General features: G+C 49.8%; 1 protein-coding gene across 1 annotated transcript in view; it reads left to right on the forward strand.

Moving 5' to 3' along the window:
• The window catches only part of LOC139266283 (organic solute transporter subunit alpha-like), a 72,767-nt gene that overhangs the window by 47,165 nt on the left and 11,804 nt on the right, over window positions 1-13,798 (forward strand). Inside the window, exons 3-8 of the mRNA XM_070884110.1 lie at window positions 970-1,061; window positions 2,449-2,603; window positions 4,648-4,721; window positions 5,583-5,741; window positions 8,208-8,319; window positions 12,875-13,021. Coding sequence (XP_070740211.1) covers window positions 970-1,061; window positions 2,449-2,603; window positions 4,648-4,721; window positions 5,583-5,741; window positions 8,208-8,319; window positions 12,875-13,021 — 739 coding nt within the window. The remainder of the gene's footprint in view (window positions 1-969; window positions 1,062-2,448; window positions 2,604-4,647; window positions 4,722-5,582; window positions 5,742-8,207; window positions 8,320-12,874; window positions 13,022-13,798) is intronic.

The following is a 13,798-nucleotide window of genomic DNA, read 5'->3' on the forward strand; positions in this document are numbered from 1 at the left end:
ACCGGAGGGATGGGCTTCGATGGAGAGTTAATGTCCCAGAGGGATGGGCTTCGATGGAGAGTTAGTGTACCAGAGGGATGGGCTTCGATGGAGAGTTAGTGTACCAGAGGGATGGGCTTTGATGGGAGAGTTAGTGTACCAGAGAGATGGGCTTCGATGGGAGAGTTAGTGTACCAGAGAGATGGGCTTCGATGGGAGAGTTAATGTACCAGAGAGATGGGCTTCGATGGGAGAGTTAATGTACCGGAGGGATGAGCTTCGATGGAGAGTTAGTGTACCAGAGGGATGGGCTTCGATGGAGAGTTAGTGTACCAGAGAGATGGGTTTCGATGGAGAGTTAGTGTACCAGAGGGATGGGCTTCGATGGAGAGTTAATGTACCGGAGGGATGGGCTTCGATGGGAGAGTTAGTGTACCAGAGGGATGGGCTTTGATGGGAGAGTTAGTGTACCAGAGGGATGGGCTTCGATGGAGAGTTAGTGTACCGGAGGGATGGGCTTCGATGGAGAGTTACTGCACTAGAGGGATGTGCATGATCTAGAAAGTACATGTTAAAAACTGCTAGCTATTTACTTGTTCTAAATAATTTCAAACGCTCACTAAACCCGATGGTAATTGTAACTCTCAGAAACCATCCACTCACCTGAAAAAAATAATGTAAAACTAAAAGTCGGAGATAGTAGACTCAGGACAGGAATCGGGGGCGGGGAAACCAAAGTGAGCAGTTTACCATCCGTCGCTTGGGGCGTCCTGACGTCGTGAAAGGCGCTATATAAATGCAAGTTTTTAAACTGCTCCCAGGAAAATCTGATTGGTTGCTGCTGACCATCGAACAATCTGATTGGTCCCGGATGTTGTCACAACAAGCTTAACTCGCGGTTGATGATCTCGAACTAGACGCATAAAAGCAAATTATGAGCTGAACATTTAATCGGTGACATTTGTTTCTTTTTAACTTGCTGTTTTGAAGGTTTCCTCTACATGTCATCGAACTAATCGAAAAATTCAACATGTCAGAAGCTTGCTTTTTACCGGCCCCGAAATCCATCAATCTTATATTGCGTAAGTCAAGAGAAAAATCATGAATTGTTTTTTAATTGAGAAACCCAGGCGAAGAGTCCCAGGTTAAAATCAGGCTGAGATAAATCAGGAAACGATTAATCGGCAAAATACTGCAAATGCTGGAAATCTAATAAAACAGAAAATGCTGGAAATACTCAGCGGGTCAGGCAGCATCTGTGGAGAGAGAAACAGAGTTAGTGTTTCAGATTGATGACCCTTCATCAGATCAGTTCTGACAAAAGGTCACCGACCTTTAAATATTGGCCCAGGACACTGGGGAGATCTCCCCTACTTTTCTTCGAAATAGTGCTGTGGGATCTTTTATATCCACCTGAGAGAGCAGATGTTGGTTTAATGCCTCATCCGAAAGACGGTACCTCCAACAGTGCAGTGCTCCCTCAGTACTGCCCCTCCGACAGTGCGGCACTCCCTCAGTACTGCCCCTCCAACAGTGCGGCACTCCCTCAGTACTGCCCCTCCGACAGTGCGGCACTCCCTCAGTACTGCCCCTCCGACAGCCCAGCGCTCACTCAGTACTGCCCCTCTGACAGTGCAGTGCTCCCTCAGTACTGCCCCTCCAACAGTGCAGCACTCCCTCAGTACTGCCCCTCTGACAGTGTGGCACTCCCTCAGTATTGCCCCTCCCACAGTGTGGCACTCCCTCAGTACTGCCCCTCCGACAGTGCAGCACTCCCTCAGTACTGCCCCTCTGACAGTGTGGCACTCCCTCAGTATTGCCCCTCCCACAGTGTGGCACTCCCTCAGTGCTGCCACTCCGACAGTGTGGCACTCCCTCGGTATGGCCCCTCCGACAGTGTGGCACTCCCTCAGTACTGCCATTCTGACAGTGCAGCACTCCCTCAGTACTGCCACTCCGACAGTGTGGCACTCCCTCATTACTGCCACTCCGACAGTGCAGCGCTCCCTCGGTATGGCCCCTCTGACAGTGCGGCGCTCCCTCAGTACTGCCCCTCCAACAGTGCAGCACTCCCTCAGTACTGCCCCTCTGACAGTGTGGCACTCCCTCGGTATGACCCCTCTGACAGTGCGGCACTCCCTCAGTACTGCCCCTCCGACAGTGTGGCACTCCCTCGGTATGGCCCCTCCGACAGTGTGGCACTCCCTCGGTATGGCCCCTCTGACATGCAGCACTCCCTCAGTACTGCCCCTCCGACAGTGTGGCGCTCCCTCAGTACTACACTGAGAGTGTCAGCCTGGATTATGGGCTCAAGTCCCTCGAGTGGGATCTGGTGACTCAGTGGCGAGTGAGTACTACCCAGAGTCACGGCTAACACCTGCAGTAACATTGGATCTTACACCACTGCAGCAGTGACGGATCTGTGCTGGAGTTTCTGAGCTCATTTTTATCATCCCTATTGTTGTGTAGAACTTTCCTGGTTGGATCTGGGTATCTTTGCCACGTTGACTGCCATGACTGCGCTGTCTGTCGTCATCTACCTGGAGAACACTTACTATTTAATGAAGAAAGTGAAGTGTCCCATTAAGACAAAGACTTTAGTGTCGATCAGTGCAGCACCAACCGTGAGTCATTCTTTTCTCTAAAATTAACCGTTACTCATGAGAAAATGTAAAGAATTACATAGAATGTACAGCACAGGATCAGGCCATTCAGCCCAACCGGTCCGTGCCGGTGTTTATGCTCCACACGAACCTCCTCCCATCCCTCTTCATCTCACCCAGTCAGAATAACCTTCGATTCCTTTCCCCCTCGTGTGTTTATCCAGCATCCCTTAAAGGCATCGATACTATTCACCTCAACCACTCCCTGCGGTAGCGAGTTCTGCATTCTCACCCCTCTCTGGGTAAAGAAGTTTCTGCTGAATTTCCTGTTGGATTTATTGGTGACTGTCTTATATTGATGGCCCCTAGTTCCGGTCTCCCCCACAAGTGGAAACAGTTTATCTATGTCTACCCTATCAAACTCTTTCATAATTTTAAATACCTCCATCAGGTCACCCTCAGCCTCCTCTGTTCAATCTTTCCTGATAAGTATAACCTCTCAGGTCTGGTATCATCCTAGTAACTTTTTTTTGCGCCTTCTCCAGTGCCTCTATATCCTTTTTACAATATGGAGAGCAGAACCCCGTGGGATCCAACCAGGGTTCTGCAAACGTTTAACTTCTCTGCTTTTCAGGCCAGTGGAATGTTGGTATTTAACTCAAAGGGAGCAAGTGCTGCTTCAGTTGTGCAGAGCCCTGGTCAGACCCCATCGGGAGTGACTGGGTTCAGTCCTGGGCCCCGTCCCTCAGGGAGGATCTATCGGCCTCAGAGCTGTTACAGTGCAGATTCACCAGCGTGATAGCGGGGCTCAAAGGGTTAAATGATGAGGACAGGCTGCACAGGCTGGGATTGTATTCCCTCGCGTACCGAAGATTAAGGGGTGATCGAATCGAGGCGTTTAAGATGTTTAAAGGGTTTGATGGGGTGGATAGCGAGAAACTATTTCCTGTGGTGGGGGGAGTCCAGAACGAGGGGGTCACCTTAACGTTAGAGCCAGGCCGTTCAGCGGTGATGTCAGGAAGCACGTCTTCACACAAAGGGCAGGGAAATCTGGAACTCTCTCCCCCAAAAAGCTGTTGAGGCTGGGGGGGGCGGGGGGATCAAGTGAAAATTTCAAACCTGAGATTGCTAGATTTTTGTTGGGGAAGGGTATTAAAGGTTACAGAACCAGGATGGGTCGATGGAGTTAAGATACAGATCAGCCACGATCTAATTGCCTAGTCTCGAGGGGCTGAATGGCCTCCCCCAGTTCCTACATTGCTCAGGGATATGTGGGGAGGCTGATCGGCCGGGGGCCACAGGTGATGTGGTGAAGGGTGGGGGGGGGGGGGAGGGCTTTGTGATGGGGTGGGGGGGGGCGGTGGCTGGGTGGGGGATGTGGGGATGACTGGAGGAGGGAAATGTACGGAACCCTCCAACCTAGACTCAAGGCTCTGGCCATCTCCGTCAGCTCGGACATGTCACAGTCCTTCAAGCATCAACCCATCAGGCACCAGCAGACTATTCAACTGTAGGAGGCAGGGTGTCAGGCAGAGTCTGATCTTGGCCTCACGGAGAGGAGGGCGACCCAAAGCGCACATCGATACTGTGCTCGACCTGACTCTTCATCCGCTCTTCCCCAAAGTGACCATCCTTCAGGCATAGAATAGCAGCTTGCTATTCCACTACGGAAGGCATCATGGCCCGATCTCAGCCACCCAATGTCTACAGACACACACACGCCCACATTCTCTCACACACACACACACACACACATTCGGCACACACTCTCTCACACACACACTCTTGCACACACACTTGCACACCCTCTCGCACACACACACACACACTCGTAAACAAACACACTCACACAAACACACACCTCCAACCCGCTCCCTCCCCCTCCCCTCTGGCTGTGACAGTTCTGGGCTGTGTTTATCCAGTAGTTTCTCAGGAGAGTGAACCCAATGTCCGATCGTCTGCACAGACCACCATTGTTTGGTGAATGGACAGGGAGTGAGGGACACCATTGCTCTCCACCCTGTTCTCTGACTGAAGCCTCACTGAGCGTCTCTTCCCTCCACAGGTGATCGGAATCACCTCGTGTCTCGGGCTCTGGGTCCCTCGGGCAGTGATGTTCATCAACATGATGGCGGCTATGTAAGTGGCAGAGCAACGGATTCATCCAACTTAGTGACCTGACATCGTTCGGCACTAACCCGAAATACACAGCCCAAACCTAACTCTAACGATAATCCTAACCTTAACCCTAATACATGGCCCGAATCCTAACCCTAAATGTAGCCTAAATGTAGCCCTAACACTAACCCTAAATGTAATCTTAATCTTAACCCTAAACATAACCCTAACCCTAATACACGCCCCTAATGCTAACCCTAACCCATGACCCGAACCCTATCACACTAACCCTTAGTCTAATTCTAGACCCTTGACCCTCCAATGTGTCCCCTTACCCTACACTGTGACCCTTGACCCTACACTGTGACCCTTCAATACATCCCTTGACCCTACAATGTGACCCTTGACCCTACACTGTGACCCTTCAATACATCCCTTGACCCTACAATGTGATCCTTGACCCTACAATGTGGTCTCTGACTTACCACTGTGACCCTTGACCCTACACTGTCACCCTTGATTCTACAATGTGGTCCCTTACCCTACACTGTGACTCTTGACCTACACTGTGACCCTGACCCTACCATGTGGTCACTGACCTTACACTGTGACCTTTGACCCTACAATGTGGTCCCAGACCCTGCACTGAGACCCTTGACCGTACAATGTGGTCACTGACCCTACACTGTGATCCTTGACCTTACAATGTGGTCCCTGAGCCTACAATATGGCCCCTGACCCTACACTGTGACCCTTGACCCTACAATGTGGTCCCAGACCCTGGACAACAAGAGAAAGATTGGGAGGCAGCGAGTTTGAGCTTGAGTTACTCTGGGTTTTCCTGCAGGATCTGAGCGGATTTCCCCCCCTTTCTTTCCCCAGTTATTTCGGGCTGTGCTTTTACCTGCTGCTGCTGGTTATTGTGGAAGGATACGGAGGCGAGGAAGGTTTGCTGGAGCACTTTAAAAACACCTCGCTAGTGGTCAGCACGGGGCCGTGTTGCTGCTGCTGCCCCTGCCTGCCCCACATGCGAATGACCAGGTGAGAGCCCGGCACCAGAACATCGGCAGTGAGCGGGGAGGGGGGGAACTGAAAGAAAGACTTGCATTTCGATAGCGCCTCTCACCACCTCAGGGCGTCCCAAAGTGCTTCACAGCCAATGAAATACTTTGGAAGTGTAGTCGCTGTTGTAATGTAGGAAGTTCAGCATTTTGATAATGTCATACAGGAAAATCAATCATAGAATCATCATAGAATGACACAGCACAGAAGGAGGCCATTCGGCCCATCGGGCCAGTGCCGGCTCTTTGAAAGAGCGATCTAGTTAGTCCCACTCCCCTATTGACCCCAAAATCCAACTTTACCAGAGGGGGGGGAGGGGAGGGGGAGTCCAGAACAAGGGGGCGTCATCTTAAAATTAAGGGTGATGTCAGGAAGCACTTCTTCACATAAAGGGCAGAGGAAATCTGGAACTCTCTCCCCCAAAAGGGCTGTTGAGGCTGGGGGGGCAATTGAAAATTTCAGGACAGATTGATAGAGTTTTGTTGGGTATGGGTATTAAGGGTTACAGAACCAAGGCGGGTAGATGGAGTTCAGGTTCAGATCCACCATCCGATTGAATGACAGAGCAGGCTCGAGGGGCTGAATGGCCTCCTCCTGTTCCTGTGTTTCCCGAGCACCTTGGAATGTCCTGGGAATGCGACAATGTGCGATATGATTGAAAGTTCATTCTCTGAAAAAAAGATAGGTTTTCCAATCATGATTAGATATCACCTGGTGTTAAGGAAGAATAAACTTGACATGTTTTTACAATTATCAAAAAAGTTAACAAGACAGAAAATGAATGGGATAAAAATTTCTGTGCATTCACGCTGCAGTACTGCCACATCTCTGCTGGAGGCGCTGCTGAGAACAGTCATTTAGCATGGAGCAGCAGCACCACCAGGTGGACACCAGCAGTACTGCAGCTACAAGGCTGATCTTTAAAGAATTGTTAAATTTATTGGCCACGTAAATGAAGGAGCCTAAAGGACAGCCACAGAGCCAAGACATACTTACATTGGCAGGCTTCTTGTTGAAATAAATTAATAGATGGATAATTGCTCTCTTGGCTGGCCTTCCATCTGTAAACATCAGTTCATCCAAAACTCGGTAGTCCGTGTCCTAACTCGCAGCAAGTCCCACTCACCCATCACCCTCTGTGCTCACTGCCCGTGTCCTAACTCGCACCAAGTCCCACTCACCCATCACCCTCTGTGCTCACTGCCCGTGTCCTAACTCGCACCAAGTCCCACTCACCCATCACCCTCTGTGCTCACTGCCCATGTCCTAACTCACACCAAGTCCCACTCACCCATCACCCTCTGTGCTCACTGCCCGTGTCCTAACTCGCACCCAGTCCCGCTCACCCATCACCCTCTGTGCTCACTGCCCGTGTCCTAACTCGCACCAAGTCCGCTCACCCATCACCCTCTGTGCTCACTGCCCGTGTCCTAACTCGCACCAAGTCCCGCTCACCTATCACCCTCTGTGCTCACTGCCCATGTCCTAACTCGCACCAAGTCCCGCTCACCCATCACCCCCTGTGCTCACTGCCCATGTCCTAACTCGCACCAAGTCCGCTCACCCATCATCCCTGTGCTCTCTGACCTTGGCTCCTGATCAAGCAATGCCTTGATTTTAAAATTCTCATCCTTGTGTTCAAATCCCTCTATGGCCCTCGTCCCTCCCTATCTCCGTAACCTCCTCCAGCCCTACATCCTTCCGAGATCTCTGCGCTCCTCTAATTCTGGCCTCTTGCGCACTCCGATTTTAATGGCTCTACCATTGGCGGCCGTGCCTTCAGCCGCCTGGGCCCCAAGCTCTGGAATTCCCTCCCTAAATCTCTCCGCCTCTCGACCAATGTTCCCTCTAATTTATTTTTGGGGTGTGCGACCTCTCTCATGGGCTGCGTAGCTTGTTCACATTTCCACGTGTGTGCGGTTTGTCCACTTAACAGCCAGTGAGAGGCTTGCGCGGGATCCCCAGACCACGGTGTGGCCGCGTAGCTGCGCAGCTTAATCGGAACGTCGCTCTCCACCTCCTTTAACACGCTCCGTAAAACCCATCTCTGTGACCAAGCTTTTGGTCACCTGCCCTAATATCTCCTCACGTGGCTCGGTGCAATGTTGCCTGTCATTGATTTAGGGCGACGCTCAGCCCCTTTAAGGGACAGCACAGGCCATTCTAAATACTGCGCAGTTTTTAAATTCAAAAGCCGGCTGTACAGGATATCTGGGGCGTCACATGGCCACACAGCTTACAGGCAACGTTGGCTTGGTGTCAGATTCTGTTTGATAATCGCTCCTGGGAAAGCGCCTTGGGACCATTTACCACATTAAAGGCGCTGTATCAATGCAAGTATTTGTTGTTGTTGTAGAAAATGGTCGTCAGTCAGTGGCAGTTTTTTGAAACCTGTGAAACACCGACAGATGTCAACGAGTCTAATTTCTCCTTTAATCTGTTCAGACGGAAATTTCGGATTTTTGTGCTGGGGGCGTTCCAGGTGGCTTTTCTCCGACCGGTCTTTTTTTTTATGGGAATCGTTTTATGGACGAACGGACTGTACGATCCGGATGATGTGAGTGAGCTAAAAAAAAAACTGATTATTATTATTGTATCCATCTTTCGGATGAGACGTTAAACCGAGGCCCCGTCTGCTCTCTCAGGGGGTGACGTAAAGATCCCATGGCCACTATTTCGAAGAAGAGCAGGGGAGTTATCCCCAGTGTACTGGGCCAATATTTAGCATCACTAAAACTGATTATCTGGTCATTGTCACATTGCTGTTTGTGGGAGCTTGCTGTGCACAAATTGACTGCCGTGTTTCATAGAATCATGGAAATTGACAGCACGGAAGGAGGCCATTTCGTCCCATCATGTCCATGCCATCCGACCAAGAGCTATCGAGCCTGATCCCACTTTCCAGCTCCTGGTCCGTAGCCCTTGTTTCCTACATCACAACAGTGACTACACTTAAAAAGTCCTTCATTGGCTGTGAAGTGCTTTGGGACGTCCTGAGGTTGTGAACGGCGCTATATAAATGCAAGTCTGCCTATCCTCAGGGGCAACGTTCTACGATATTTTATTTTACTCGCCACTCCTCCCTTTGAAGATGATCCCTTGCTGGGCTTCGGGTCCCACAGCCCCAGTGGCCGTCCTGCAGCGCACCCACAGGAGTTCGGAGGGAGGTGAGGAGTTTCACAGGCCCAGGCTGAGAATGAATTAGCGGAGGAGACGGTGCGAGGAGTCCTGGGGGGTCGACCCTGCCACTCCGAGCTCCCAGCCCGGTCTCCCCATGGCAGCACAAGGTGGAGAGCCAGGGTTACACTGTTGTGGCTCAATCCACAGCCCCCTGAGTGTGGGATCTTTAATTAACCTCTGGTTGATGCTGAGGCTGTAGGGAGGAGGAATTACATCGAGTGTGTAGAACAGAAATGGGCTATTCGGCCCAACTGGTCTATGCCGGTGTTTATGCTCCACACGAGCCTCCTCCCACCCCTCTTCATCTCACCCCATCAGCATATCCTTCTATTCCTCTCTCCCTCATGTGTTTATCTAGCCTCCCCTTCATCGATGCTATTCACCTCAACCACTCCCTGTGGGAGCGAGTTCTACATTCTCAGCACTCTCTGGGTGAAGAAGTTTCTCCTGAATTCCCGATGGGATTGATTAGGGACGGTCTTATATTAATGACAGCAAGTCTTGAACTCCTTCACAAGAAAGAAAGAAAGACTTGCATTTCTATGAGCACTTTGTGAAGTGCAGTCACTGTTGTAATGTGGGAAACACGGCAGCTAATTTGCGCACAGCAAGCTCCCACAAATAGCAATGTGATAATGACCAGATAATCTGTTTTGGTGATGTTGTTTGAGGGTTAAACGTTAGCCCCAGGACACCGGGGAGAACTCCCCTGCTCCTCAAAATAGTGCCATGTGGAAACATCCTCTACCCGGTCAAATCCCATCATTATTTTAAAGAACAGGTCACCCCTCAACCTCGAGCAAAGAGCCCCAGCCTTTTAATCTCTCCTGATAGGTATAACTTGTAAGTTCTGGTATCCGGGATGGGATGTCTGGGTCTAAAAAGATTAAAACAGGACGGTTCCGAGCAGTCAGGAACAAAGCTGTATTGCTAGATTGCAGAGAGCAGACAGAACGAGGCAGATAGTGGGAGAGATGCTGGAGTCAAGGCGAGCCAAGATTCACATCACCGGTCGGACACTGACCTTTAACCTCAACTGTGCTGAACTACAAAGTTAATGGTAAAGCCAGAATTTAATATTTATATTGGTGTTTATTAGGGTGATAGTGTATCAGTGCTGGAGAATGGATAGTCCCAGGGCAGGTACAGCACAGGTTAGATACAGAGTAAAGCTCCCTCTACACTGTCCCATCAAACACTCCCAGGGCAGGGACAGCACAGGTTAGATACAGAGTAAAGCTCCCTCTACACTGTCCCATCAAACACTCCCAGGGCAGGTACAGCACAGGTTAGATACAAAGTAAAGCTCCCTCTACATTGTCCCATCAAACACTCCCAGGGCAGATACAGTATGGGGTTAGACACAGAGTAAAGCTCCCTCTACACTGTCACATCAAACACTCCCAGGGCAGGTACAGCACGGGTTAGATACAGAGTAAAGCTCCCTCTACACTGTCCCATTAAACACTCCCAGGGCAGATACAGTATGGGGTTAGACACAGAGTAAAGCTTCCTCTACACTGTCCCATCAAACACTCCCAGGGCAGGTACAGCACGGGTTAGATACAAAGAAAAGCTCCCTCTACACTGTCCCATCAAACACTCCCAGGGCAGGTACAGCACAGGTTAGATACAGAGTAAAGCTCCCTCTACACTGTCCCATCAAACACACCCAGGGCAGTTACAGCTCGGGTTAGATACAGAGTAAAGCTCCCTCTACACTGTCCCATTAAACACTCCCAGGGCAGGTACAGCACGGGTTAGATACAGAGTAAAGCTCCCTCATAACGGGGAACAAAGAAATGGCAGACCAATTAAACAAGTACTTTGGTTTGGTAATCACTAAGGAGGACACAAACAACATTCCGGATATAAAAGGGGTCAGAGGTTCTAGTAAGAAGGAGGAACTGATTAGTCGGGAAATTGTTTAGGGGAAATTGATGGGATTGAAGGCCGATAAATCCCCAGGGCCTGATAGACTGCATCCCAGAGTACTTAAGGAGGTGGCCTTGGAAATAGCGGATGCATTGACAGTCATTTTCCAACATTCCATAGACTCTGGATCAGTTCCAATGGAGTGGAGGGTAGCCAATGTAACCTCACTTTTTAAAAAAGGAGGGAGAGAGAAAACAGGGAATTATAGACCGGTCAGCCTGACATCGGTAGTGGGTAAAATGATGGAATCAATTATTAAGGATGTCATAGCAGCGCATTTGGAAAGAGGTGACATGATAGGTCCAAGTCAGCATGGATTTGTGAAAGGGAAATCATGCTTGACAAATCTTCTGGAATTTTTTGAGGATGTTTCCATTAGAATGGACAAGGGAGAACCAGTTGATGTGGTGTATTTGGACTTTCAGAAGGCTTTCGACAAGGTCCCACACAAGAGATTAATGTGCAAAGTTAAAGCACATGGGATTGGGGGTAGTGTGCTGACATGGATTGAGAACTGGTTGGCAGACAGGAAGCAAAGAGTAGGAGTAAATGGGTACTTTTCAGAATGGCAGGCAGTGACTAGTGGGGTACCGCAAGGTTCTGTGCTGGGGCCCCAGCTGTTTTCATTGTACATTAATGATTTAGGCGAGGGGATTAAATGTAGTATCTCCAAATTTGCGGATGACACTAAGTTGGGTGGCAGTGTGAGCTGCGAGGAGGATGCTATGAGGCTGCAGAATGACTTGGATAGGTTAGGTGAGTGGGCAAATGCATGGCAGATGAAGTATAATGTGGATAAATGTGAGGTTATCCACTTTGGTGGTAAAAACAGAGAGACAGACTATTATCTGAAAGGTGACAGATTAGGAAAAGGGGAGGTGCAACGAGACCTGAGTGTCATGGTACATCAGTCATTGAAGGTTGGCATGCAGGTACAGCAGGCAGTTAAGAAAGCAAATGGCATGTTGGCCTTCATAGCGAGGGGATTTGAGTACAGGGGCAGGGAGGTGTTACTACAGTTGTACAGGGCCTTGGTGAGGCCACACCTGGAGTATTGTGTACAGTTTTGGTCTCCTAACTTGAAGAAGGACATTCTTGCTATTGAGGGAGTGCAGCGAAGGTTCACCAGACTGATTCCAGGGATGGCGGGACTGACATATCAAGGAAGACTGGATCAACTGGGCTTGTATTCACAGGAGTTCAGAAGAATGAGAGGGGATCTCATAGAAACGTTTAAAATTCTGACAGGTTTAGACAGGTTAGATGCAGGAAGAATGTTCCCAATGTTGGGGAAGTCCAAAACCAGGGGTCACAGTCTCAGGATAAGGGGTAAGCCATTTAGGACCGAGATGAGGAGAAACTTCTTCACCCAGAGAGTGGTGAACCTGTGGAATTCTCTACCACAGAAAGTTGTTGAGGCCAATTCACTAAATATATTCAAAAAGGAGTTAGATGTAGTCCTTACTACTAGGGGGATCAAGGGGTATGGCGAGAAAGCAGGAATGGGGTACTGAAGTTGCATGCTCTGCCATGAACTTATTGAATGGCGGTGCAGGCTCGAAGGGCCAAATGGCCTACTCCTGCACCGATTTTCTATGTTTCTATGTTTCTATGTCTATGTTTCTACACTGTCCCATCAAACACTCCCAGGGCAGATACAGCACGGGTTAGATACAGAGTAAAGCTCCCTCTACACTGTCCCATCACACACTCCCAGGGCAGGTACAGCACGGATTAGATACAGAGTAAAGCTCTGTCTGCACTGCCCCAACAGAGTGTCTGAGCCCTAATCTGAGCAGAGTGCCTCCTACTGCTGCAGAGTGGAATGTTATCCATATCCTCCATCCCGTGACTGCGAACCCCAGTGGCCGAAACTCTCCTCTCCTCCTGCACCTGGGCAAAGTTTAATTCCCAGATGATCACATCCGCACTTGGACCCTCTGCATGCCACCTTTGACACTGTTCTTCTATCTCTCCATCTTGCCGTGCTGCCTCAGTTATCCGCCACGAGCATTTTCCTCTGGATGGACCTGTTCCTGGGAGTATCCACAATCCTCGGGCTTTGGCCAACGAATATCCTGTTCCGACAGTCTAAACTCCACATGGCCGATCAGAAGCTGACGGCTAAGTTCTCGCTGTTCCAGGTGAGTGAGTCACAGCCTCACAGTACTGTGTGTGCAACAGTCCAGAGGGTGAGGGATGGGGGGAGGGGGGAGGGTGAGGGATCGGGGGAGGAGGGAGGGGAATAACAGGTGAAAGAAATAGGAGATGGGTGCAAAGCTCAGACCATGTTAAGGAATGAGGTTTTGAGAAAAAGGATTCTACCCTACGTAAACTAGAGGTGATCCAAAACGCGGCAGCCCGTGACCTAATTCGCGTCAAGTCCCGCTCACCCATCACCCCTGTGCTCACTGACCTACATTGGCTCCTGGTTAAGCAACGCCTCGATTTCAAAATTCTCATCCTTGTTTTCAAATCTCTCCATAGCCTCACCCCTCCCTATCTCTGTAATCTCCTCCAGCCCCACAATCCCACCCGAGATATCTGCGCTCCTCTAATTCTGCCCTCTTGAGCATCCCTGATTATAATTGCTCAACCATCGGTGGCCGTGCCTTCTATTGCCTGGGCCCCAAGCTCTGGAATTCCCTCCCTAAACCTCTCCGCCTCTCTACCTCTCTTTCCTCCTTTAAGAAGCTCCTTAAAACCTACCTCTGTGACCTCCTGCGTTAATTTCCACTGTTGCGGCTCAGTGTCAATTTTCTATCTCATTATACTCCTGTGACGTGCCTTGGGACATTTCACGACATTAAAGAAACTATATAAATACAAGTTGTTTTCGTTGTTGATGTGGGTGTCACTGATAAGGCCGGCATTTATTGCCCATCACTAGTTGTGTGACTTAGAGGGGAACTTGCAGGTGG

Source organism: Pristiophorus japonicus, chromosome 6, assembly GCF_044704955.1.
Source record: "Pristiophorus japonicus isolate sPriJap1 chromosome 6, sPriJap1.hap1, whole genome shotgun sequence".
Taxonomy (NCBI): domain Eukaryota; kingdom Metazoa; phylum Chordata; class Chondrichthyes; family Pristiophoridae; genus Pristiophorus; species Pristiophorus japonicus.